This window comes from Oncorhynchus masou, chromosome 6 (genome assembly GCF_036934945.1).
Source record: "Oncorhynchus masou masou isolate Uvic2021 chromosome 6, UVic_Omas_1.1, whole genome shotgun sequence".
NCBI lineage: Eukaryota > Metazoa > Chordata > Actinopteri > Salmoniformes > Salmonidae > Oncorhynchus > Oncorhynchus masou.
This window is the reverse complement of record NC_088217.1, coordinates 10,850,323-10,877,519: the sequence shown is the minus strand read 5'-3', so window position 1 is coordinate 10,877,519 and position 27,197 is coordinate 10,850,323. Positions and strand designations below refer to the sequence as shown.

Genomic DNA, 27,197 nt, shown 5'->3' with positions numbered 1-27,197 from the left:
AGATGTGATACAGCCTGGATTCAAACCAGGGACTGTAGTGACATCTCTTGCACTGAGATGCAGTGTCTTAGACCGCTGCACCACTCATCATGTATATAACCTGTTATAGTGTGGACATTGCCAATTAGGGCATCCACCATTTTAAAGGAGTTAACTGGGTGGTGATTCCTGAGTTGGGAGAAATCTGCCAATGAAGAAAACAAGATGGACTGCTTTAAAATTGAGCCTCAATGACGCTGCCCATGCTGTCATAGACACTATAATGGAACAGATACAAAGATGAGTCCTAGCTATATCTATCCCTTTGGCCTGTTGTTTGCATGTTTATTTACTCTCTCATTGACTAGAATGGTCCCACCTGATCTGGTCTCTTCCTGCATGCTTTACATCAGAGAGGAAGAGGCTCAACTCGGTGGAAAATATGTCTCCCTCCAGCAGGTGGCTATTTTCGTTTGTTTCGCTCACCAAGCATGTGGTTTTCAAACGGAGGTCAATGAGAGTGACGAATTTGGTCAACCAAAAAATGAATGGCTTATTTGCTATGTGAGGTTTATTTGATCGAATAGAAGTTTCATAATGCTTAAATTGTTATGACTGTACTGATATAAGTAGGACACTTAACATTCCGGAAACTTTGAGATTGGAGTTGTCTCGAGATTGCAATGCAATGCATACTCATAAAATAGGGCTCCCGAGTGGCGCAGCAGTCTAAAGCACTGCATCTCAGTGCAAGAGGCGTCTCTACGTCGTACGGGTTTGGCTGGTGTAGGCTGTCATTGTAAATTAGAATTTGTTCTTAACTGACTTGCCTGCCTAGGTAAATAAAGATATACGGGCTGTTGACGTCAGCAACCCTCATCAAATATTCAAAAAAATATGACAAAAATGAGATGTATCCACTAATCCAAAGAAAGAATAGGCGGGAGCTAGACAGACGTTTTGTGGACAACGAATACCACTGTTAGGGCAGAGACGTGTATCTTGTCAGTATATCCATAATCTTTGTTTACATATTTGAGAACGCGTATTTTCTTTGTCAAAGCGGTCACTTGACTATCTTGGCAATATATTATAATATAATCTTAGTTTCTAATCCGCGCTGTTAGGACCTTACTTCCACTCTAAACCGGATGCAGAATGTTTGTGATGTGCCTGATCATAAACATTTTATGATAAAATTACTCTCTACGTTTTGTAGCCAGCTGATAATTTGCTTAATACTTGAAGACAACCGGTACGTGATTATTCTTAATATGTACAAAAAAAACAAATAAATCAGAGAGCAATAGCCAGGATTAAAACATGATGTGTAATTAGCCCTGGGTTGCCTAAAGCAAGTTTGAAAACTCAGCTGCTAGCTCGGCAGCTACGCTGGCTAGGCCGCTATCTATGGTAATTCATTGGGCGTCTAAACCACTGCATCATGGATGACATCCAAAATGGCCATAGATTTTCAATGAATCCATTAACACCAGCATTGTAGAGGTCAACCGAGCTTCAGCAGTGCTGCAGAAATGTAGATATTATCCAGATAGCCCAGCATATTTGAAGCAGAGGTGATACAGGAAATGCCAGGGGGATACAAAGTACAGTAACTAAGATAGTGGCGTTTTGGAAGATCTAACTAGACTGTAAACGTTATTAACTAGAGTTATTCAATCCTTTTTGACAGCTTTGTCGAAACATTGATAAACATTAATTGATACCTCAAACATCAACAGGCTTTGACTACTGTACTGTCTTGTTTATTATTTTTGATTTTTTTGTACACAGGTGGCAGCTCCAATGTCTTGTGCTTTAGCATCATAGTGAATATACCCGACTGGCTTCTCAATGAGGTACAGAGGGAAACAGCTCCTACCATGGTGCCATGGAACATCCTGTCTCTACCGTTTCCACATCACTGGCACGGTTAGAGGGACAGTGTCTTTCAGCAGGGCCTACAGCACACAACAACAACCGCCTCCATCTTCAAAAGATGACAGAGCAGACAAACCTGTTGTTCCTATTCAAGAGCGTGCTGTGGCAACAATACAGAATCTGACCGACTTGGGGAAGCAGTGGGGGCAGAAGTCAGTGAGCACTGCCTCAAACACAGTTAACTACTGGTGGGAGAGGTACGAGGAGTTTGTCGGCCTGAATGAAGTCCGAGATGCTCAGTCTCAAGTCACAGAGGTAAGTCCGTATGGAAGGCAAGTCAGGAACTGAAGGTTGTGGTATTTTTCTCTCACAGTATCTCGATATTTCATCACTTGAGGCTTAGTTTTTTCTGACCACATGACCTTCCAAGAGGGAAAACTCTCGGTCCTGTGTATAGGTGTTGTCTGGAGACCTATAACTAGTGCCCAGAGTTCTTCCTGCTCAGGTCAAGTAGTCAGGGAAACTCCTGTTTCTATTTCTCACACAGTTTCCTAAACTTGTAATCTGAACAGCTCAAGACCCATAGCCTATAACTAAGGTCTATAACTAAGGCCTCAGAGGTTTTTCCGGTCAGATCATATACTTTCCCTAAATTTCTAATCATGTGTATATTTAGGCAGAGAGGGCCTTCATGGTGGCCAGAGGCATGGTGCGCGAAGCCCATTGCAGTCTGGAGGCCCTACAGGTCAAGCTGAAGGAGGTGAGGGACCGACTGGATCGGGTCTCACGAGAGGAGGCCCACTACCTTGAGCTGGCCACACTGGAGCACAAGCTGCTGCAGGTAATACTGTTAAGAGACATAATCAGATGTACAATCCATTGTTGAATATGAATGTATATTTTTGCTGTCACATTGCCCAATCCCATGAAAATACACACACACAGTGTCAGCTGCAAAGCAGTTTGTTGTGCTTGAGTTGAAGAGACTCACATTGGTGGCTAGTTGTTGTATACGTTTTTAATAAAGAAAATAAGACATTCTCACTTTTGTAGGAGGAGCGTCGCCTGCGGACAGCCTACGAGAATGCAGAGGGTGCAGAACGAGAGAAGTTTGCCTTATTCTCAGCTGGTGTGCGTGAGAGCCACGAAAAAGAGCGGACTCGGGCGGAGCGCACAAAGAACTGGTCTGTGATAGGCTCAGTGCTCGGAGCTTTGATAGGGGTCATGGGGTCAACCTATATCAACAGAGTACGCCTACAGGAGCTGAAGACCTTACTACTGGAGGCTCAGAAAGGACCTGTTAGTCTACAGGAGGCTATAAAAGTCCAGGCCGGTATGCATAAGTCTCAACAACAGGAGCTGAGAGGCCTTATAGACACTCTGAGTGTTACTCTTCAGCATAGAGCAGCTCAGGTGATAGCTGAGAAGGATGTGAAGAAGCCAGTGGCTGTTCGGGTTCCGGAACCCATCGTGGTTCCGGAACCCATCGTGGTTCCACCCCAGCCTTTTCCGAGTGCCTCCGAGGCAGTTCTGAAAGAGATATTGTTCTATAGTCAGAAAGCACAGAGTCTTCTCGAAGGCATCCAGCCACAGCTAGGTCAGCTTGAACAGAGTGTTGGGAAGGTGGAATCAGAACTTCTGGCTGTTCAGAACTTGATTGAGACTTATCATAGGGAAGAAAAGCCGTCAGTAGTTATAAGTCAGCAAGATTCCCAGATGTTTGTTTGCGACACTAAGAGCGTCATGCAAGGTCTTGACCAGACGGAGAGAAGACTTGAGGCCTCAATAAGCCAGACTACCATGTACAACACTGTTCTGGCTTACGGTGCGCTTGCTGTCACTGTTCCTGCGCTGTATATCCTCTTTAGAGGTGTTTGACTAATGTTATGTACTGTAAGAGTGATATTAATCTTACAGGGTCCATCTTGATTTACAATGAAATAATTACATATTAATATTGAGATTGCTGTTTGTTTTTACTACAGGCAAAATGAACCATGCACTGATGTTAAATCAATACTGTATATATTGAGTGTGAATCTAAAATAATTTGGTTGCTTTATCAAGATAAAAAGCAAATGTAATACATTGTAAAATATTTTAATTAGAGTACTGTCTATTAAAATGTAATACATTGTCAAATATTTTGTCATCTTTTTAATGTAAATGGTTCTAAACATTAGTGCAGAAATAATGTATAATTCCTGTAAAAAATGAGCGTAATGTGTATTTCACAAAGAACAGATGGCCAATATGTGAGAACACGGCACAATTCTGTTTCTCACGTCTTCAGTAAAACAACTGATAATCAGCCTCCCGGCTTTCTGAGTGAAACAAATCGAGCGCATCCTAGGTATCCTGCTTTACATTATGTTGACCTATCACAGAGTACTCTTTTTGCTCCGACCAATCATAATGCTGCTCTTTGGTACCTTTATTACATATTCATGATATTTCGCGCGTTTTGTATATCACGTGATAATTTCGCGGGAAAAGTATGGTAAAAAAAATAGATACTTTTGCGTGGCAGCAGTAGAGACAAGCAAGCACGAAATAATGGCGGTGAGTGATTATTATCAAATTCGGCAATATATTCACCTTATATGTTTCAACATATTTCTTATTTGACAGATAGTTGATTGTTTATTTCAAGTTTATCTATTCCACTGGCTCTGGCAATTGGAAACATGTTTCCCATGCCAATGAAGCCCATTGTATTGAAAGTTGTTTATGTTCCTTGATAAATTATCTGAGGATTTCTGTTCGTTCGTGATGTCTTTTGCTCGCCAGTCAAAGTTGAGAAAGTGTTAGAAATCGAATCCCGTTGTCTGGGACAACCAGCACATGATCAGTCTAACGTTATATCCATAATTGTATCAATCTTCATTAGTTCGCTAGCTAGTCAGACATCAAACGGATCTAAAATCTGTAGTTAATCGTTTTATATTATATAGGTAAATTCAGTGTTCATTGCCATGTAACGTTAACTAAATTACACAAAACATGTGATCTGCATGGCTTCTATTGTTAGCCATGTAGCTAAAGTGTGCCAGTTTGTCAGCCATCATAGCTAGGCACATCATTGTCACAATGAAAGTTAGCCGCTAAGAGCGTTGGGCCAGAAAGGTCGCTGGTTCGAATCCCGAAGCCGATCAGGTGAAAAATCTGTCATGTGCCCTTGAGTAAGGCACTTAACCCTAATTGCTCCTGTAAATCGCCCTGGATAAGAACGTCTGCTAAATGACTCATTTTAAATGCAGCAATAAATTACTGTTAACGTTAGCTAGCTGGCTAGTAAACTGCTTTCCACAGTTTGAGCTTTTGTTCACCATCTTTAAGGAATAGGTATATTAATCTTAGCTAGCAAGCTATCTAGCGCTAAACTATATGTGTTGAGACAATAGCTGGACTCTGTAATATATGAAATGCAACGTCTGTAGCAAATGTAACAATGCAAAAAATACATCTGACTTGACTGCTTGTCTTTTTTTCGTTGTCAGGATTCATCTGAGTCATATCACATGGCAACCAGCCCCAGCAGATTCTCCAGGCGGGGGGAACTGACCTCCAGCCCCGGGAGAGACTTGCCCCCCTTTGAGGATGAGTCCGAGGGGCTCCTGGGTGAAGGAACTCTGCCTGGGGACGAGGACGAGGGGGAGGAACTGATTGGAGATGCAATGGAGAGGTGAGCAAAGGGGAGGAGGTGTTCAGACCCTGTAGTCTTGTACTGTAGCGCTTTACATGTAGCGTTTTCAGGTTATATCTATGTTATCGCATGTTTACTAAGCACTTATACCACAAATTATATAGGTTTATAATACAATATGATTTGCTCATACATTCTTCCCATGCAGAGACTACCGAGCCATTCCTGAGCTGGACAGGTATGAGGTGGAGGGTCTGGATCTTGATGAGGAGCTGTCGGAGCTGTCTCCTGGAGCCAGGGCTGCTGCTGAGGATGCTATGAGGAGGAGAGACCGGGAGCAGGGAGGCAGGCTGAGGAGAGGACTGCTGTATGGTGAGAAGTTCTCTTTTTCATAGTCTGTTATATATTTTCTGACCATAACATTAGTTGTTCTACTCTTAGATAGTGGGATTGAAACGACACACAATGGTCAGTTTTTAAGAAAGTCCTCATCACCTTTCAACTCTCCACCTCCTCATCACCTTCCTCTTCCTTCTAACAGACAGTGAGGATGAGGATGAAGAGCGCCCGGCCCGGAGGCGTCGCCTGGCGGAGCGGGCTGCAGAGAGCACTGGGGTGGACGATGAGGAAATGATTGAGAGCATCGAGAACCTAGAGGACATGAAGGTAATAAAATATTTATTATATTCATTCATATTATTGATTTATTTTTCTGTGAAGTCCACTGTATTTTTACCTACCTTACCTTGTACAACACGTGCTATACAAATGGTTGATGGATTAATTGGTTGGTGGATGCATTGATGGATGGATTACTTGCAGGGCCACTCTGTCAGGGAGTGGGTGGTCATGGCCGCGCCACGTCTGGAGATCTACCACCGCTTTAAGAACTTCCTGCGCACCCACGTAGATGAGAACGGGCACAACGTCTTCAAGGAGAAGATCAGCGACATGTGCAAAGGTACATACATACATATTTTTTTTTTTTTTTTTTGTATATATATATATAATCAACTCATTTGAAGGTGTGTCTATATATATATATATGATTCCACCTTTCCAACAAGTCAGTTTTCAAATCTCTTCCCTGCTAGAGCTGCACCAGACAACTGTAAGTGTTTTGTTATTGTGAAGTGGAAATGTCTAGGAGCAACAATGGCTCAGCCGCTAAGTGGTAGGCCACACAAGCTCACAGAACGGGAGTGCTGAAGTGTGTAAAATGTGTCTGTCCTCGGTTGCAACACTCACACCTGAGTTCCAAACTGCCTCTGGAAACAACATCAGCACAAGAAAGGTTTGTCGGGAGCGTCATGAAATGGGTTTCCATGGCCGAGCAGCCGCACACAAGCCTAAGATCACCATGTGCAATTCCTAAGCATCGATTGGAGTGATGTAAATCTCGCCTCCATTGGACTTGGACTCTGGAGCAGAGGAAACGCGTTCTCTGGAGTGATGAATCACACTTCACCATTTGGCAGTCTGATGGACGAATCTGGGTTTGGTGGATGCCAGGAGAGTGCCACCTGCCTGAATGCCTAGTGGTGGATGCCAGGAGAGTGCCACCTGCCTGAATGCCTAATGCACATTTTAATGGAGGAGGAATAATGGTCTTTGTCATATATATATTTTTTTTTATGTTTCGGGCTGGGCCCCTTAGTTCCAGTGAAGGGAGATCCAATGGTATTCTAGACGATTCTGTGCTTCCAACTTCATGGCAACAGTTTGAGGAAGGCCCTTTCCTGTTTCAGCATAACAATGCCCCGAGCACAGAGCGAGGTCCATACATAAATGGTTTCTCGATCGGTGTGAAAGAACGTGATTAGCCTGCACAGAGCACTGACCTCAACTCCATCAAACGCCTTTGGGATGAATTGGAACGCTGACTGTGAGCCAGGCCTAATCGCCTAACATCAGTGCCCAACCTCACTATAATGCTCTTGTGGTTGAATGGAAGCAATGTTCCAACATCTAGTGGAAAGCCGTCCCAGAAGAGTGGAGGCTGTTATTGCAGCAAAGGGGGGACCAACTCCATATTATTGCTAAATATTTCAGAATGAGATGTTCGCCGAACAGGTGTCCACATACTTTTGGTCATGTAGTGTATTTGTATCAGGAGCTTTGTTAGGTCTGTTCTGAAGTCGGACTGCAGAGTCACAAGGTGACTTGTAATTTTCAGTATCTATAGTAGTGCTGGGAATTGCTAGGCACCTCACGATATGATGTCGTAATACGTAGGTGCCGATGCAATATGTATTGCTATTCTCACGATTCTATATGTGTTGCAATTTGATGTTCCTAACATTGCTCACCTATAGCTCTGCTGCAGAGAGACGAGAGCCATGAGAACTAGTTGTGATCAGTCAGGGGAAGTGCTGAAAACCATGTTGGCTCACTTTATTTTTTATTTTTATGAGGATAGAGAACAAACTATATGATCTACAACATTAGGGATTCTGCACCTGGCTTTACTTGAATTGATCTTTGAAATGGGTTGACCTTGACTGTGTCTAAAGGTTCACGGTCTTGACGATAGACTACATTACTGATGTATTTGATCCAACCCCATCCAGAGAACAAGGAGAGTCTGGTGGTGAACTACGAGGACCTAGCAGCCAGGGAGCATGTCCTGGCCTACTTCCTGCCCGAGGCGCCTACTGAGATGCTGAAGATATTTGACGAGGCAGCCAAGGAAGTAGTCCTGGCCATGTATCCAAAATACGACCGCATCGCTCAGGAGATCCACGTCAGGATCTGCAACCTGCCCCTCGTCGAGGAGCTGAGATCCCTCAGGTTAATACTGATCACATGTCTTCCATGATTTAAAAAAAAAAAAGAGAAAAAAAAGTAGACTCCGCGATTACAAATGTAGCATTAGTAGATCAGGCCCGACTTTTGCAATAACAACAGAGCGAGAGGCTCGTCTCCTCTACAGTTGTCGCAGAGCTACAACGTGGCAGTAGAGTTGAGGGAACTCTCATGCACACAGCCTGATACTGAGCCTCTTGCATCACTTCCTCTCTGGGATTAATATGATTGCGTTTTCTCCTCTCCAGACAACTCCACCTGAACCAGTTGATCCGTACCAGTGGAGTGGTGACCTGCTGTACAGGTGTTCTCCCTCAGCTGGGAATGGTCAAATACAACTGTAACAAGTGTAACTTCATCCTGGGGCCCTTCTTCCAGTCCCAGAACCAGGAAGTGAAGCCAGGTTCCTGCCCCGAGTGCCAGTCTTTCGGCCCCTTCGACATTAATATGGAGTTGGTGAGTCAGTCGACCAATAGAAATACTCTTAAAATGGTTAGAAACACGAGTGGACCAATAAAAATAGTATCTAATAAGGTTGAACCAGGAAGGGAAGCCAGGCTTCTGCCCTCAGCGCCACGGCGGATTCTTCACCAGAGTGTGAAGGCTGAGGGGCTGACTAATAGACTAGGTAAGAAATAAATAAAAAATATTTGTTTGTTTTTTCAGACTGTGTACCAGAACTACCAGCGAATCACCATCCAGGAGAGCCCCGGGAAGATCGCCGCTGGCCGCCTCCCACGCTCCAAAGATGCCATCCTATTGGCTGACCTGGTGGACCAATGCAAACCTGGAGACGAAATAGTGCGTTTGTCTCCTAACAGAACTAGTCTCTCTAATTCTCAACACTGTAGGGCTCTGTAACATTGTCTGCTTGTGGGGTGTACGGGGCTGTGAGACGAAAGACGCATGTCACTGCATCAAGTATTATTTTAGTAGGTACTTGATGAATGCGAGGCCATTCTGAACAGCCATGTTTTTTACTTTTATTTTCTCATCCAGGCAACAGGTCTGGAGTTAACATTCTAGATCCTTCTTGTCAAAGAGAATGTTAACATTCTAGATCCTTCTTGTCAAAGAGAATGTTAACATTCTAGATCCTTCTTGTCAAAGAGAATGTTAACATTCTAGATCCTTCTTGTCAAAGAGAATGTTAACATTCTAGATCCTTCTTGTCAAAGAGAATGTTGACATTCTAGATCCTTCTTGTCACAGAGAATGTTGACTTAATAACCTAGCTAGCTGGTCGTAATAACAACTGCTCTTTTCCTCCAGGAACTGACGGGCATCTACAACAACAACTATGACGGCTCTCTGAACATGGCCAACGGCTTCCCAGTGTTCGCTACGGTCATCATGGCCAATCATATCGCTCGTAGAGACAACAAAGTGGCCGTGGCTGAGCTCACTGACGAGGACATTAAGGCCATCGTGGCGCTGTCCAAGGACGAGCGCATCGGCGAGAGGGTAAGTTCGTAACACCTACTGGTAAACTGTCAGAACACGAGCACCCCGGAGACAGGGTACGGTAGGGGGGGGGGGACCCCGCTGGGTATGGTAGGGGGGGGGACCCCGCTGGGTATGGTAGGGGGGGGACCCCGCTGGGTAGGGTAGGGGGGGGACCCCGCTGGGTACGGTAGTGGGGGGGGACCCCGCTGGGTACGGTAGTGGGGGGGGACCCCGCTGGGTATGGTAGGGGGGGGACCCCGCTGGGTATGGTAGGGGGGACCCCGCTGGGTACGGTAGTGGGGGGGGACCCCGCTGGGTATGGTAGGGGGGGGGACCCCGCTGGGTATGGTAGGGGGGACCCCGCTGGGTATGGTAGGGGGGGGACCCCGCTGGGTATGGTAGGGGGGGGACCCCGCTGGGTATGGTAGGGGGGGGGACCCCGCTGGGTACGGTAGTGGGGGGACCCTGTGGTCACAAGTCCTTCAGTCTTTTTCATTCTTTTGCTGTATGGTTTATTTAATAACAGATACAAGCCCATTGACATACTGTGGAAACAATTATTAATGGCTTGTGGCACAATATACACGTAATGTACAAAACATTAGGAACACCTTCCTAATATTCATTTGCACCCCATTCTGTTTTGCCCTCAGAACAGCCTCAATTCATCAGGGCATTGTATCTAAAGCGTTCCACAGGGATGCTGGCCCATGTAGACTCCAATGCTTCCCACAGTTGTGTCAAGTTGGCTGGATGTCCTTTGGGTGGTGAACCATTCTTGATACACGGGAAACTGTTGAGTGTGAAAAACCCAGCAGCGTTGCAGTTCTTGTCACAGACCGTTGTCCCTACTACCATGCCCTGTTCAAATGCACGTAAATATTTAGTCTTGTCCATTCACCCTCTGAATGGCCTCATACACAATCCATGTCTCAAGACTTAAAAATCCTTCTTTAACCTGTCTCCTCCCCTTCATCTACACTGATAGGTGACATCAATAAGGGATCATAGCTTTCACCTTGTCAGTGTCTAAAGCAAATGTTAATTGTCAATATCTGTAGATTGTCTGTCATTTTTTTTCAGTTTCATCCCCCACCGTTTACAACCTGTTCACCCCCTGAGTTTGTCTCCTGTCTCTCTGCAGGTCTTTGCCAGTGTCGGCCCCTCCATCTACGGCCATGAAGACATCAAGAGAGGCTTGGCTCTGGCTCTGTTTGGTGGAGAGCCCAAGAACCCAGGTTGGTGAACCATTCAACATCAGCGGTAGCCAACGCTCCTTCTGGAGAACAACCTTCAAACTCAGTTAGCTGTTTGATAAAATTTTCAGTAGCTTTTTTGAATGAGGGCCACCCTGGTTGGCTGCTCAACCCTCTGCTATGATGCTTCTATCAACTATTATTTATCCTTCCTCAGTTCTGGGCTCTTACCTTTCCCTTTTTTTCCCCAGGTGGGAAGCACAAGGTGCGTGGTGACCTCAACGTGCTCCTGTGCGGTGACCCCGGTACGGCCAAGTCCCAGTTCTTGAAGTACGTTGAGAAGGTGGCCAGCAGAGCGGTGTTCACCACAGGCCAGGGAGCCTCCGCTGTGGGCCTGACCGCCTACGTACAGAGACACCCGGTCACCAGGGAGTGGACCCTGGAGGCTGGAGCCCTGGTGTTAGCAGACAGAGGGGTCTGTCTCATCGACGAGTTTGACAAGGTGAGAGGGAGAAAGGGTTGATATGATGGGAGAGAGGGATTTGGGTTAGACTAAGACTCTAGAGGCTAGGACCCTGGTGTTAATGGACAGAGGGGTCTGTCTCATCCACTTTAAGGTGTGGGGGGAGGAAAGGGGTTGTTAAGGTGTGGGGGGGGGGAGATGGTGGTGTGGGGGAAAGGAGATGGTGGTGGGGAGGGGGGGGAGATGGTGGTGGTGGGGGGGGGGGAGATGGTGGTGGGGAGGGGGAGATGGTGTGGAGGAAAGGAGATGGTGGGGGAGATGGTGGTGTGGAGGAAAGGAGATGGTGGGGGGAGGGGGAGATGGTGGTGGGGAGGGGGGGAGATGGTGTGGAGGAAAGGAGATGGTGGGGGGGAGGAAAGGAGATGGTGGGGGGGGGGGGGGTTGTGGGTTGGACTTGAGAGACCAAGTATAGTATATTTCCAGCCACATTCAAAGTAAAGGATTTGTTCATTTAAAGCTGTTCAGTGACTCTTGTGCATTTTCAGGTCAGGAAGCTCTCCTACCAATAACATGGAAGTGTAGGTTTTCCTGTCTGTGACACCCCTGTCCCCCTTCTGTAGACTGCAGTGCTCAACATGTCTCTCCTCTCCAGATGAACGATGCAGACAGGACCAGTATCCACGAGGCCATGGAACAACAGAGCATCTCCATCTCCAAGGCTGGCATCGTCACCTCTCTACAGGCACGCTGTACTATCATCGCTGCTGCCAACCCTATCGGTGGTCGCTACGACCCGTCTCTGACCTTCTCTGAGAACGTGGATCTGACCGAGCCCATCGTGTCTCGTTTTGACATCCTGTGTGTGGTCAGAGATACTGTGGACCCAGTGCAGGTAAAGACTATTGGCCAACTTCTCAGCTTTCTGTTCTCTCATCATCCCTGTAATGATATGACCGGATGTTTTGTTAGTAAGCTGTTTGAATTGACACTTGTTCTTTGCAATATTGCAACCTTGTAACTTGTCTTTGTCTCTCATTTACAGGATGAGATGCTGGCTCGTTTCGTGGTGGGAAGCCACATCAAGCATCACCCCAGCAACAAGGAGGGTGGCATGGCTGGCTTGGAGGAGGTGGTGCTGCCCAACACCACAGACGTGCCTCCTATCCCCCAGGAGCTGCTGAGGAAATACATCATGTACTCCAAGGAAAGAGTCCGACCCAAACTCAACCAGATGGACCAGGATAAAGTGGCTCGCATCTACAGCGACCTGCGCAAAGAGTCCATGGTGAGTGTGTCACAACCGGTGGTTCGAGCCCTCAGCCGGTAAGACCGTAAGCTAGCTAGCTGAGCTAAAGCCTGGGGAGATAATGCAAGGTCCTTAGCTGGCGTGGGTCGATTTCATGTTTCAATTCACTTTCTGAGTTGACGCCGAACCTGAAATGGATACTTTAACATGTGGTTGTATTTTATCCTTGAGGGCTGTCATAACCTTCATATGTCCACACTGTCTACTGTCAATAATAATTCAATAACTTAATGTGTCTGTGTAGGCGACAGGCAGCATTCCCATCACGGTGCGTCACATCGAGTCTATGATCCGCATGGCGGAGGCCCACGCCAGGATGCACCTCCGAGACTACGTGGTGGAGGACGACGTCAACATGGCCATCAGAGTCATGCTGGAGAGCTTCATCGACACTCAGAAGTTCAGCGTCATGAGGAGCATGAGGAAGGTAAGCACAGGGAATGTGCTGGACTATTCGTGGTTCGTGTTCACTGGAGCAAATTGTAGCGAACCGTTTTGCTGAGGAAAAGGGTAATATGTGCGGCAGGGTAGCCTAGTGGTTAGAGCGTTGGACTAGTAACCGAAAGGCTGCAAGTTCGAATCCCCGAGCTGACAAGGTACACATCTGTCATTCTGCCCCTGAACAGGCAGTTAAACCCACTGTTCCTAGGCTGTCATTGAAAATAAGATTTTTTTTCTTAACTGACTTGCCTAGTAAAATAAAGGTAAAGATAAAAATAAATAATGTGTTTTTCTAGTTCTGTGAAGGGTAAGATGGTGCAGAAGGGGGAAAAGCCCAACATAGATTTGTCTCCACTTAAGTGGTCATACACTATTAATATAGAAGGGTTGGGCTGTCTGTCACAACAAGATGAATACCGTATGTCTAACACTGGTTCCTGGTCCTCTTGATGTTACCTGGCACTCAGACGAGATGACGAACTGCTGCTTTTAATTCTCAAACTAATTCGGCCCTGCCAACATGTACGCATTTTGCGTAGCAACTATGCAATTCTCTGTCCAGGTACGAGATCCGAGTTAAAAGTATGCAGACATGAATAGGGCCTGATTTGGTATTTATTTTACATTTTAAAAAACTGAGTAAATCTCACATCCCGAATCTCGGACTGCAACACACAGACATGTGCGGAGTTTGTGTCAACGGACATGGAGATGAATACATCGTTATTGAACATAGCTACCCGTGTCTGCCCCTCCTGTTTGTTGTTAAGCTGAGTTTGTAGACTGTCAGCTGTACGTGAACACATGGACAAATCCCTTTTCGACCCCGTGTGTTGTGGGAAGGTGAACACTCATTGTTTCACTCAAGCTAACGTCAGTGAACATAAGATGAACATTCAGTGGGCTCTGAAGTGCCAGCAGTTCACTCGCATTTTGCTAATGAAAGAAATTAAATGGAAATACGAAAAATAACTGGTCGCGTTTGTGGGATACATTTAATTCTGCATCCCATTAGTTGTATTTTCCATTTAACGTTACGAGGATCACGCAACCTGATAGACGGTAACTAATTTTGATCCACGTCACAAAAAGTATAATCAAAAATAAATATAAACCTCTTGTCAGTAAATGGAGTCGTGAGTTTTTAGAAGACGGCATTAATGAAGAATGAACGAGTGTCCAGTATTCGTTATAGAGGCAATGCTTCTAAAACGCCTTGGCACTAGATTTGAGATTGTATCAATTTCAAAAATCCGAAATGATGTTTGCGCTGCAAAGAAATACAATGAGCACCTTTTACATAGGCTGAAACACCAGACTCTTCTAGCGGTCAGGTTCCCTTTACGGTAGCCTACTGAACAGCGGTCAGGTTCCCTTTACGGTAGCCTACTGAACAGCGGTCAGGTTCCCTTTACGGTAGCCTACTGAACAGCGGTCAGGTTCCCTTTACGGTAGCCTACTGAACAGCGGTCAGGTTCCCTTTACGGTAGCCTACTGAACAGCGGTCAGGTTCCCTTTACGGTAGCCTACTGAACAGCGGTCAGGTTCTCTTTACGGTAGCCTACTGAACAGCGGTCAGGTTCCCTTTACGGTAGCCTACTGAACAAGCTTAGCCTAGTTAAGCTTTGTGTAGCCTGACTTCTACCATAGGTGTAAATGGAATGCTGTCAAAGTATTCCAACATTTTGCCAGACTTGATTTAGTACAATTCTACAATTGCGATCAGACTCACAAACAGCATGTGCACGAGGGGGGGGCAGAACCTCAATTCGGCGCGTGTTGAATCTCAAATTTGCTGCACGCGTCTGGCACTCAAAGGTTGGACAGGGTTGCCAGGTCTGCTAAACTTATCCCTTGTTTCCTCCTCTCTCTAGACGTTTGCCCGTTACCTGGCGTTCAGAAAAGACAACAATGAGCTGCTGCTGTTTATCCTGAAGCAGCTGGTGTCAGAGCAGGTGGCGTATCAGAGGAACCGGTACGGAGCACAGCAGGACACCATCGAGATCCCAGAGAAAGACCTGGTGGACAAGGTAAATGAGCTGTTAGTCATGAAGCTGGTGTCTTACTGAATGGCGTAAAATGTATTCCTTTCATTTCTACTATAATGTACTATACCGAGCTGCTAACCATGGTGCAATCTCAATCTGAGATGGTCTCCTCTCCCTCATTGTATTCTAGAAAGATGCTAACAGTGTCAGCGCCATGGTAGTAGGATTCAGTCTTAGTCCTGCTTTGCCTGTTTGATGGTTCGTCTGAGGGCATGACGGGATTTCATACAAGTGTCCCGCTCCTTGAAAGCGTCAGCTCTACCCTTTAGCACTGTGCAGATGTTGCCTGTAATCCTTGGCTTCTGGTTGGGATATGTACGTACAGTCACTGTGGGGACAACGTCATTGATGGAAGCCGGTGACGGGAGGTGGTGTACTCCTCAATGCCATTTGATGAATCCCGTAACATATTCCAGTCTGTGCTAGCAGAACACTCCTGTAGCATCCTCGTCATCTGACCACTTCCGTATTGAACGAGTTGCTGGTGCTTCCTGCTTTAGTTTTTCCTTGTAAGCAGGAATCAGGAGGATAGAATTATGGTCAGAATTTCCAGGTGGAGGGTGAGCTTTGTATGCTTCTCTGTGTGGAGTAACGGTTGTATAGAGTAGTGTGAAGTTGCTTTCTATTTCTGTTCTTCCCCTTGGGGAAAATTTTTAATTTAGTTGTCAATGCTGATATAAACTGAACAAAAATATATAAATGCAACATTCTGTATCTTGACTAGATTAAACATAATTTGGGGCTATTTGTGAAGTTCAATAGTTTCCCCCATATACAGTGCATTCGGAAAGTATTCAGACCCCTCAAATCAAATTTTATTTGTCACATGGTTAGCAGATGTTAATGCGAGTGTAGCGAAATGCTTGTGCTTCCAGTTCCGACAATGCAGTAATAACCAACAAGTAATCTAACTAACAATTCCAAAACTAATTTCTTATACACAGTGTAAGGGGATAAAGAATATGTATATAAAGATATGAATGAGTGATGGTGCAGAGCAGCATAGGCAAGATACAGTAGATGGTATCGAGTACAGTATATACATATGAGATGAGTATGTAAACAAAGTGGCATAGTTAAAGTGGCTAGTGATACATGTATTACATAAGGATGCAGTAGATGATATAGAGTACAGTATATACATATACATATGAGATGAATAATGTAGGGTATGTAAACATTATATTAGGTAGCATTGTTTAAAGTGGCTAGTGATATATTTTACATCCTTTCCCATCAATTCCCATTATTGAAGTGGCTGGAGTTGGCTGGAGTTGAGTCAGTGTGTTGGCAGCAGCCACTCAATGTTAGTGGTTGACATTTTCCACATTTTGTTACCTTGCTGCCTTATTCTAAAATGGATTAAATTATTTGTTTCCCTCAATCCACACACAGATTTTTTTTAAACTAATTTTATTAAAAATCAAACTGAAATATCACATTTACATAAGTATTCAGACCCTTTACTCAGTACTTTGTTGAAGCACCTTTGGCAGCAATATCAGCCTCGAGTCTTCTTGGGTATGATGCTACAAGTTTGGCACACCTGTTTTTTGGGGAATTTCTCCCATTCTTCTCTGCAGATCCTCTCAAGTTCTTTCAGGTCGGATAGGGAGTATTGCTGCACAGCTATTTTCAGGTCTCCGGAGATGTTCGATTGGATTCAAGTCGGGGCTCTGGCTGGGCCACTCAAGGACATTCAGAGACTTGTCCCGAGGCCACTCCTGCGCTAGATTAGGGCCCAATAAATGTATTTAAATTGACTAATTTACTCATATGAACTTTAACTCAGTAACAATCTTTTTGAAATTGTTGCATTTTTCTTTTCGCTCAGTATAGTTGACTTGTTCTGTTCTCTCCTTCCCCAGGCCAGACAGATCAGCATCCACAACCTGTCAGCGTTCTATGACAGCGAAGCGTTCCGATCCAACAAGTTCTCTCACGACATGAAGAAGAAGCTGATCCTGCAGCAGTTCTAAGTCTGTCCATCTGTTGTTGCCTGGGGGAAGGGGGAGGGGGGGTGGACTACCTCCTGCATTCTAAATGCACCCTATTCCCTATGTAGTGCACTACTTTTGGACCTGGGCCCACAGGGTGCCGTTTGGGGCACTATCTCAGTCTGGATGTGTAAATAAATAATTGTAAATATTTGTCACCCTGTTGGGAGAATTCTAATAAGTCGTAAAATGGCCAATTTCTTTGCAATGTTACAATTGGACTGGATTCATTGTACGACTTGTGTGAATGTAACATGTATATTTCTTCATTGTGAACTTTTCAACTTTCTCATCTTGGAACACAGCTTGTGTGTTGTCAAATTGAAGTGTTTTTGTAATGTTGTGGTTTAGCTGTATTAATGTTTTTGAAAGATAAACTACAATAGTTCTGGGTTCATTTTGGTTGACCCAGAACTAAAGTATTGCATAATTTTTGACTGCACCATGTACACTTAGCAAAAAAATAATAATAAACAGAACATGTAAAGTGTTGGTTTCATGATCTGAAATAAAAAAAACTCCCTTAAATTGTACATTCCTCTCATTTTGTGAACACATTTGTGTTCCCCTGTTAGTGAGCATTTCTCCTTTGCCAAGATCATCCATCCACCTGACAGGTTTGGTCTATCAAACAGTTGATGAAAAGGCATGATCATTACACTTGTTGGTTCCATAAAGGTGTTTTGTCCACAGTGCTACTGACGTCAAGTTTTGAGGGAGCGTGCAATTGGCATGCTGACTGCAGGAATGTCCACCAGAGCTGTTGCCAGAGTGAGTATTGAATGGTAATTTCTCTACCATAAGCCGCCTCTAATGTTGTTTTGCAGAATTTGGCAGTATGTCCAACTGGCCTCACAACCGTAGACCACATGTAACCACGCCAACCCAGAACCCACACATCTGGCTTCACCTTTGGGATGGTCTGAGGGTGGGTGCTGAGGAGTTTTTGTCTAATAAAGCCCCTTTGTTAGGAAACAACTCATTCTGATTGTCTGTGCCTGACTCCCCAGTGGGTGGGCCTTTGCCCACCCATGGCTGCACCCCTGCCCAGTTATGTGAAATCCATAGATTAGGGCCTAATGAATATATGTAAATTGACTGATTTCCTTTTAATGAGCTTGTACTCAGTAAAATATTAAAGTTGTTGCATTTGATATTTTTCTGTATATATTTACGTTGTCTGTCCGTGAGAGGTGTTGTGGATAGTCTGTGATTTCAGGTTGGACTCAAGTCTTCTTGATGTTATAATATAGTTTTCATCTGTACCAATGACTTTACGCTGACCTTCATGCATTCCACTTCTGGTCTGGGACTGTAGAAGTCAGGGATTTGATGATGATTTGATGATATGTTGTGTGGACCTCCCACTCGGGAAACAATGCAGTTTATTAGGCTACATATGAAACAAGTCATGATGAACTTCACGGGGTGGTGAAAGCGCACGTGATGAGTTTGATGATCCTTTCCAATAAATATCAAACTTCTTATTCTGGTGACATGATTGATGCTTGACTGCCATTTGACCAATAAAAATATCCATAATAGATTACCACAGTATGAGTCATAATACCCCAAAAACCTAGCGGTCAAACAAGGAAATGGTTCCAATAGTTTTTCCACCATTCATTTTTCCTATAGGAGATATTAGAAAAACTTAAAACAAGGGCTGTTTCATGAAGGCTTACCCTGGCGTGACATTTTAGAACCGTGTAAATCTCTCTTAAGACAAGTCAATTTTTATCAATATATTCACTAGTGTTTACACCCCCAAAATTAAACGCTAATTAGCTGCTAATGTGGCTATCATAAAGAACTACAAATGCCATGATGATCTGGACAAGACTGCCAAATCAAAGAGAATGTAAGGATCTCTGGATTAACTATCTAACTATCAATTTAGTAATTCATAAATTGACTATATTTCTTTAAATTGACAATTATGTGAACTGTCTTGGGCAAGTTTTAAATTGACTGTTAGCAAAGGTGTCAGCTGGAGATGACGTGCAAGAGCATGCTGGGATTTGTAGTCTTGCATGATGTCTACTTTGATGCTAATTAGCATTTTTCGAATTTGAGAGTAAATAGAGCCGAATTATATTGATAAAAGTCACCTTGTCTGAGAGAGATTTAGATGGATATCAAAACGTCACACCAGGGTCGGCCTACACGAAACACAGCCCTTATTTGAAGTGTTCCTGAAATTCCCTTTTGGAAAAATGAAAACGATCCCTCTGGCAGCCGCTACTGTTCCTGGTGTCCAAACACATTAAGGCACTTACATTACATATCAAACAAAAGATAAAACGGTGCATACATCATATAACATTATTACAACACTACATATCTACAATACAAAATGTATAATACCACCATACAACAATATTACAATGTACAGTCGTGGCCAAAAGTTTTGAGAATGACACAAATATTAATTTTCACAAAGTCTGCTGCCTCTGTGTCTAGATATTTTTGTCAGATGTTACTATGGAGTACTGAAGTATAATTACAAGCATTTCATAAGTGTCAAAGGCTTTTATTGACAATTATATGAAGTTGATGCAAAGAGTCAATATTTGCAGTGTTGAACGTTCTTTTTCAAGACCTCTGCAATCCGCCCTGGCATGCTGTCAATTAACTTCTGGGTCACATCCTGACTGATGGCAGCACATTCTTGCATGATCAATTCTTGGAGTTTGTCAGAATTTGTGGGTTTTTGTTTGTCCACCCGCCTCTTGAGGATTGACCACAAGTTCTCAATGGGATTAAGGTCAAGGTCTGGGGAGTTTCCTGGCCATGGACCCAAAATATCAACGTTTTGTGCCCTGAGCCACTTAGTTATAACTTTTGCCTTATGTCAAGATGCTCCATCATGCTGGAAAAGGCATTGTTCGTCACCAAACTGTTGGTTGAGAGAAGTTGCTCTCGGAGGATGTGTTGGTACCATTTTTTATTCATGGCTGTGTTCTTAGGCAAAATTGTGAGTGAGCCCACTCCCTTGGCTGAGAAGCAGCCCCACACATGAATGGTCTCAGGATGCTTTACTGTTGGCATGACACAGGACTGATGGTAGTGCTCACCTTGTCTTCCCCGGACAAACTTTTTTTCGGATGCCCCAAACAATCAGAAAGGGGATTCATCAGAGAAAATGACTTCACCCCAGTCCTCAGCAGTCCAATCCCTGTACCTTTTGCAGAATATCAGTCTGTCCCTGATGTTTTTCCTGGAGAGAAGTGGCTTCTTTGCTGCCCTTCTTGACACCAGGCCATCCTCCAAAAGTATTTGCCTCACTGTGCGTGCAGATGCACTCACACCTGCCTGCTGCCATTCCTGAGCAAGCTCTGTACTGACGGTGCCACGATCCCGCAGCTGAATCAACTTTAGGAGATGGTCCTGGCGCTTGCTGGACATTCTTGGGCCCTGAAGCCTTCTTCACAACAATTCAACCGCTCTCCTTGAAGTTCTTGATGATCTGATAAATGGTTGATTTAGGTGCAATCATACTGGCAGCAATATCCTGGCCTGTGAAGCCTTTTTTTGTGCAAATCAATGATGAATCAATCGCTGGTTGAAAACTGTTTTCTGCCACTCCCAAAAGAAAGAATTTTGAGATAATTATCCCTCTTTCTGGGACTCACCCACAAACAGGTGTAACGGATGTGAAATGGCTAGCTAGTTAGCGGTGTTCGCGCTAAATATAGCGTTTCAATCCGTGACGTCACTTGCTCTGAGACCTTGAAGTAGTAGTTCCCCTTGCTCTGCAAGGGCTGCGGCTTCTGTGGAGCGATGGGTAACGATGCTTCGTGGGTGACTGTTGTTGATGTGTGCAGAGGGTTCCGGGTATGGGCGAGGGGACGTTCTCAAATTATACTATTACACAGGCCCAAGCCTGGCCTGTTGAGGAGTGACGGACTCCATCCTAGCTGGAAGGGTGCTCTCATCTTATCTGCGAACATAGACAAGGCTCTAACTCCCTTAGCTCCAAAATGAAATAGGGTGCAGGTCAGGCAGCAGGCTGTTAGCCAGCTTAGTGGAGTCTGCCACTAGCACAGTCAGTGTAGTCAGCTCAGCCATCCCCATTGACACCGTGTCTGTGCCTCGACCAAGGTTGGGCAAAACTAAACATGGCAGTGTTCACCTTAGCAATCTCACAAGAATAAAGACCTCCTCCATTCCTGCCATTATTGAAAGAGATTGTGATACCTCACATCTCAAAATAGGGCTACTTAATGTTAGATCCCTCAATTCCAAGGAATTTATAGTCAATGAACTAATCACTGATCATAATCTTGATGTGATTGGCCTGACTGAAACATGGTTTAAGCCCGTCCGAGCCAAGGACGTCAGAGGACAAAAATCAGTTAACCACCTAACTGAGGAACTCAATTTAACCTTGCGCTAGATGCAGTTGCACCCCTAAAAACAAAAAACATTTGTCATAAGAAACTAGCTCCCTGGTATACAGAAAATACCCGTGCTCTGAAGCAAGCTTCCAGAAAATTGGAACGTAAATGGCGTCACACTAAACTGGAAGTCTTCCGATTAGTTTGGAAAGACAGTACCGTGCAGTGTCGAAGAGCTCTCACTGCTGCTCAATCATTATATTTTTCCAACCCAATTGAGGAAAATTAAAACAATCAGAAATGTATTTTTGATACTGTTGCAAAGCTAACTTAAAAAGCAGCATTCCCCAAGAGAGGATGGCTTTCACTTCAGCAGTAATAAATTCATGAACTTCTTTGAGGAAAAGATCATAATCATGAGAAAGCTAATTATGGACTCCTGTTTAAATCGGAGTATTCCTCCAAAGCTCAGTTGTCCTGAGTCTGCACAACCCTGCCATGACCTAGGATCAAGGGAGACACTCAAGTGTTTTAGTACTATATCTCTTGACACAATGATGAAAATAACCATGGCCTCTAAACCTTCAAGCTGCATACTGGACCCGATTCCAACGAAACTACTGAAAGAGCTGCTTCCTGTGCTTGGCCCTCCTATGTTGAACATAATAAACGTCTCTCTATCCACCGGATGTGTACCAAACTCACTAAAAGTGGCAGTAATAAAGCCTCTCTTGAAAAAGCCAAACCTTGACCCAGAAAATATAAAAAACTATCGGCCTATATCGAATCTCCCAATCCTCTCAAATTTTTTAGAAAAAGCTGTTGCGCAGCAACTCACTGACTTCCTGAAGACAAACAATGTATACGAAATGCTTCAGTCTGGTTTTAGTCCCCATCATAGCACTGAGACTGCACTTGTGAAAGTGGTAAATGTCCTTTTTATGGCGTCAGACTGAGGCTCTGCATCTGTCCTCGTGCTCCTAGACCTAAGTGCTGCTTTTGATACCATCGATCACCACATTATTTTGGAGAGATTGGAAACCCAAATTGGTCTACATGGACAAGTTCTGGCCTGGTTCAGATCGTATCTGTCGGAAAGATATCAGTTTGTCTCTGTGAATGGTTTGTCCTCTGACAAATCAACTGTAAAATTCGGTGTTCCTCAAGGTTCCGTTTTAGGGCCACTATTGCTTTCACTGTATATTTTACCTCTTGGGGATGTCATTCGAAAACATAATGTTAACTATCACTGCTATGCGGATGACACACAGCTCTACATTTCAATGAAACCTGTGTTTCAGACATAAGGAAGTGGATGGCTGCAAACTTTCTACATTTAAACTTGGACAAAACAGAGATGCTTGTTCTAGGTCCCAAGAAACAAAGAGATCTTCTGTTGAATCTGAGGAGCCTCAATTCTTCAACCTCAGGAGGCTGAAGAAATTTGGCTTGTCACCAAAAGCACTGACAAACTTCTACAGATGCACAATCGAGAGCATCCTGGCGGGCTGTATCACCGCCTGGTACGGCAACTGCTCCGCCCTCAACCGTAAGGCTCTCCAGAGGGTAGTGAGGTCTGCACAACGCATCACCGGGGGCAAACTACCTGCCCTCCAGGACACATACACCACCCGATGTTACAGGAAGGCCATAAAGATCATCAAGGACATCAACCACCCGAGCCACTGCCTGTTCACCCCGCTATCATCCAGAAGGCGAGGTCAGTACAGGTGCATCAAAGCTGGGACCGAGAGACTGAAAAACAGCTTCTATCTCAAGGCCATCAGACTGTTAAACAGCCACCACTAACATTGAGTGGCTGCTGCCAACACACTGACACTGACTCAACTCCAGCCACTTTAATAATGGGCATTGATGGGAAGTGATGTAAATATATCACTAGCCACTTTAAACAATGCTACCTAATATAATGTTTACATACCTTACATTATTCATCTCATATGTATACGTATATACTGTACTCTATATCATCGACTGCATCCTTATGTAATACATGTATCACTAGCCACTTTAACTATGCCACTTTGTTTACATACTGATCTCATATGTATATACTGTACTCGATACCATCTACTGTATCTTGCCTATGCTGCTCTGTACCATCACTCATTCATATATCCTTATGTACATATTCTTTATCCCCTTACACTGTGTATAAGACTAGTTTAGGAATTGTTAGTTAGATTACTTGTTGGTTATTACTGCATTGTCGGAACTAGAAGCACAAGCATTTTGCTACACTCGCATTAACATCTGCTAACCATGTGTATGTGACAAATAAAATTTGATTTGATTTGAATTAAGCTTGATGGTTGTACAGTCGTCTCAAATAAAACTGTGAAGGACCTCGGCGCTACTCTGGACCCTGATCTCTCTTTTGACGAACATATCAAGACTGTTTCAAGGACAGCTTTTTACCATCTACGTAACATTGCAAAAATCAGATATTTTCTGTCCAAAATCGATGCAGAAATATAAATCCATGCTTTTGTTACTTCTAGGTTAGACTACTGCAATGCTCTACTTTCCGGCTACCCGGATAAAGCACTAAATAAACTTCAGTTAGTGCTAAATACGGCTGCTAGAATCCTGATTAGAACCCCAAAAAATGATAATTTTACTCCAGTGCTATCCCCCCCACACTGGCTTCCTGTTAAGGCAAGGGCTGATTTCAAGGTTTTATTGCTAACCTACAAAGCATTACATGGGCTTGCTCCTACCTATCTCTCTGATTTGGTCCTGCCGTAGATACCTACACGTATGCTACGGTCACAAGACGCACACCTCCTAATTGTCCCTAGAATTTCTAAGCAAATGGCTGAAGGCATGGCTTTCTCCTATAGAGCTCCATTTTTATGGAATGATCTGCCTACCCATGTGAGAGACACAGACTCGATCTCAACCTTTAAGTCTTTATTGAAGACTCATCTCTTCAGTTGGTCCAATGATTGAGTGTAGTCTGGCCCAGGAGTGTGAAGGTGAACGGAAAGGCACTGGCGCAACGAACCACCCTTGTTGTCTCTGCCTAGCCAGTTCCCCTCTCTCCACTGGGATTCTCTGCCTCTAACCCTATTACAGGCACTTGGTTACTGGTGCTCTTCCATGCCGTCCCTAGGAGGGGTGCGTCACTTGAGTGGGTTGAATCACTGACATGGTCTTCCTTTCTGGGTTGGCGCCCCCCCTTGGGTTGTGCCGTGGCGGAAATCTTTGTGGACTATACTCGGCTTTGTCTCAGGATGGTAAGTTAGTGGTTGAAGATATGCCTCTAGTGGTGTGGGGGCTGTGCTTTGGCAAAGTGGGTGGGGTTATATCCTGCCTGTTTGGCCCTGTCCGGGGGTATCATTGGATAGGGCCACAGTGTCTCCTGACCCCTCCTGTCTCAGCCTCCAGTATTTACGTATGCTGCAGTAGTTTATGTGTTGGGGGGCTAGGGTCAGTCTGTTATATCTGGAGTATTTCTCCTGTCTTATCCGGAGTCCTGTGTGAATTTAAGTATGCTCTCTCTAATTCTCTCTTTCTTTCTTTCTCTCTCTTGAAGGACTCGAGCCCTAGGACCATGCCTTAGAACTACCTGGCATGATGACTCCTTGTTGTCCTTAGTCCACCTGGCCGTGCTGCTGCTGCTCCAGTTTCAACTGTTCTGCTTGCGGCTATGGAACCCTGACCTGTTCACTATGATTACTGTTATTTGACCATGCTGGTCCTTTATGAACATTTGAACTTGGCCATGTTCTTTTATAATCTCCACCCGGCACAGCCAGAAGAGGACTGGCCACCCCTCATAGCCTGGTTCCTCTCTTGGTTTTTTCCTAGGTTTTGGCCTTTCTAGGGAGTTTTTCCTATCCACCTTGCTTCTACACCTACATTGCTTGCTGACATGATGTCAGCTGGTACTTTTGTGGCAGGGCTGAAATTCAGTGGAAATGATTTTGGGGAATCAGTTCATTTGCATGGCAAAGAGGGACTGAGGGATCTGATCACTCTTCATAACATTCTGGAGTATATGCAAATTACCATCATACAAACTGTGGCATTAGACTTTGTGAAAATTAATATTTGTCATTCTCAAAACTTTTTGCCACGACTGTACGTGTGTATGTAGAGTGCGTGTGCTAGCGCTTGTGTGTGTATGCATGTGTCTGTACCTTTGTGTGTGTGTCTCTTCCCAGTCCTCGCTGTTCCATGAGGTGTATTTTTATCTGTTTTTTCCCCAATCTGATTCTACTGTTTGCATCAGTAACCTGATGAGGAATAGAGTTCCATGTAGTCATGGCTCTATATAGCACTGTGCACCTCCCATAGTCTATTCTGGACTTGGGGGTTGTGAAGAGACCTCTGGTGGCATGTCTTGTGGGTCATGCATGGGTGTCTGAGCTGTGTGCAAGAAGTTTAAACAGACAGCTCGTTACATGCAGCTTGTCAACACTTACAAAAAAAGTCCCTCTTTGTGACACCTGACCACACTACTGAACAGTAGTCCAGCTGCATCAAAACTAGAGCCTGTAGGATCTGCCTTGTTGATAGTGTTGTTATGAAGGCAGAGCAGTGCTTTTTTTATGGACAGACTTCTCCCCATCTTAGCTACTGTTCTATCAATATGATTTGACCATAACAGTTTACAATCCAGGGTAACTCCAAGCAGTTTAGTCAATTTCCACATTATTCATTGCAAGATTTAGTTGGGGTTTAGTGAATGATTTGTCCCAAATACAATGCTTTTTGTTTTGGAAATATTTAGAACTAACTTATTCCCTGCCACCCATTCTGAAACTAACTGCAACTCTTTGTTAAGTGTTGCAGTCATTTCAGTCGCTGTAGTATCTGACATACATAGACATAAAGATTGAAAAAAGTAAGGGGCCTAAACAGCTGCCCTGGGGAATTCCTAATTCTAACTGGATTTTGTTTGAGATGCTTCAATTAAAGAACACCCTCTGTGTTCTGTCAGACAGGTAGCTCTTTATCCACAATATAGCAGGGGGTGTAAAGCCATAACACATAAGTTTCTCCAGCAGCAGACTATGATCAATAATGTCAAAAGCTGCACTGAAGTCTAAGAAAACAGCTCCCACAATCTTTTTAGCATCAATTTCTCTCAGCCAATCATCAGTCATTTGTGTAAGTGCTGTGCTTGTTGAATGTCTTTCCCTATAAGCATGCTGAAAGTCTGTTATGAATTTGTTTACTGTAAAATAGCATTGTATCTTGTGAAACACCATTTTTTCCAGAAGTTTACTAAGGGTTGGTAACAGGCTGATTGGTCGGCTATTTGAGACAGTAATGGGGGCTTAACTATTCTTGGGTAGCGGGATGAGTTTTACTTCCTTCCAGGCCTGAGTGCACACACTTTCTAGTAGCCTTAAAATGAAGATATGTCAAATAGTAACCATTTTCCTGTTTGACCGCTAGATTTAGGTGTATTATGACACCTCCATAATCTCATGTCGACTAGCCTATCAGCACAGTTTGGCTACAGCAGCATGTGCCAAATCCAGGGCTGCGTTCAGTACATTTTTATGTTCTTTAACATTCAATTGAACGGAAACGGTGCTGTACTGAATGACCAGTTGAGAAACGGTGAGGGGTTTGGATGTTGGTTGGGTTTGGGGAATGCTGTCAGTATGTCCA

The 27,197-nt window shown here is 44.3% G+C and overlaps 2 protein-coding genes across 3 annotated transcripts; both read left to right on the top strand.

Moving 5' to 3' along the window:
* The first annotated feature begins 1,127 nt into the window (after positions 1-1,127).
* Positions 1,128-4,010, top strand: ccdc51 (coiled-coil domain containing 51). 2 transcript variants are annotated; one of them, XM_064967512.1, is made up of 4 exons: positions 1,128-1,234; positions 1,774-2,175; positions 2,537-2,701; positions 2,914-4,010. In XM_064967512.1, exons 2-4 carry the CDS (start codon positions 1,834-1,836, stop codon positions 3,736-3,738), a joined length of 1,332 nt encoding a protein of 443 aa, XP_064823584.1. In that variant the 5' UTR covers positions 1,128-1,234; positions 1,774-1,833; the 3' UTR covers positions 3,739-4,010. The 2 variants fall into 2 exon arrangements, with proteins under 2 accessions (XP_064823584.1, XP_064823585.1); XM_064967513.1 differs by lacking the exon at positions 1,128-1,234 and adding an exon at positions 1,439-1,586.
* Positions 4,011-4,356: 346 nt separating this feature from the next.
* On the top strand, positions 4,357-17,741 carry mcm2 (minichromosome maintenance complex component 2). The gene is made up of 16 exons (XM_064967511.1): positions 4,357-4,422; positions 5,361-5,545; positions 5,715-5,878; positions 6,048-6,172; positions 6,329-6,467; positions 8,077-8,296; positions 8,560-8,767; positions 8,978-9,112; positions 9,584-9,775; positions 10,902-10,995; positions 11,205-11,455; positions 12,069-12,308; positions 12,459-12,701; positions 12,967-13,149; positions 15,038-15,193; positions 17,080-17,741. The coding sequence occupies exons 1-16, from the start codon at positions 4,417-4,419 to the stop codon at positions 17,188-17,190; spliced, it is 2,652 nt and encodes an 883-aa protein (XP_064823583.1). The 5' UTR covers positions 4,357-4,416; the 3' UTR covers positions 17,191-17,741.
* Positions 17,742-27,197: the final 9,456 nt, after the last annotated feature.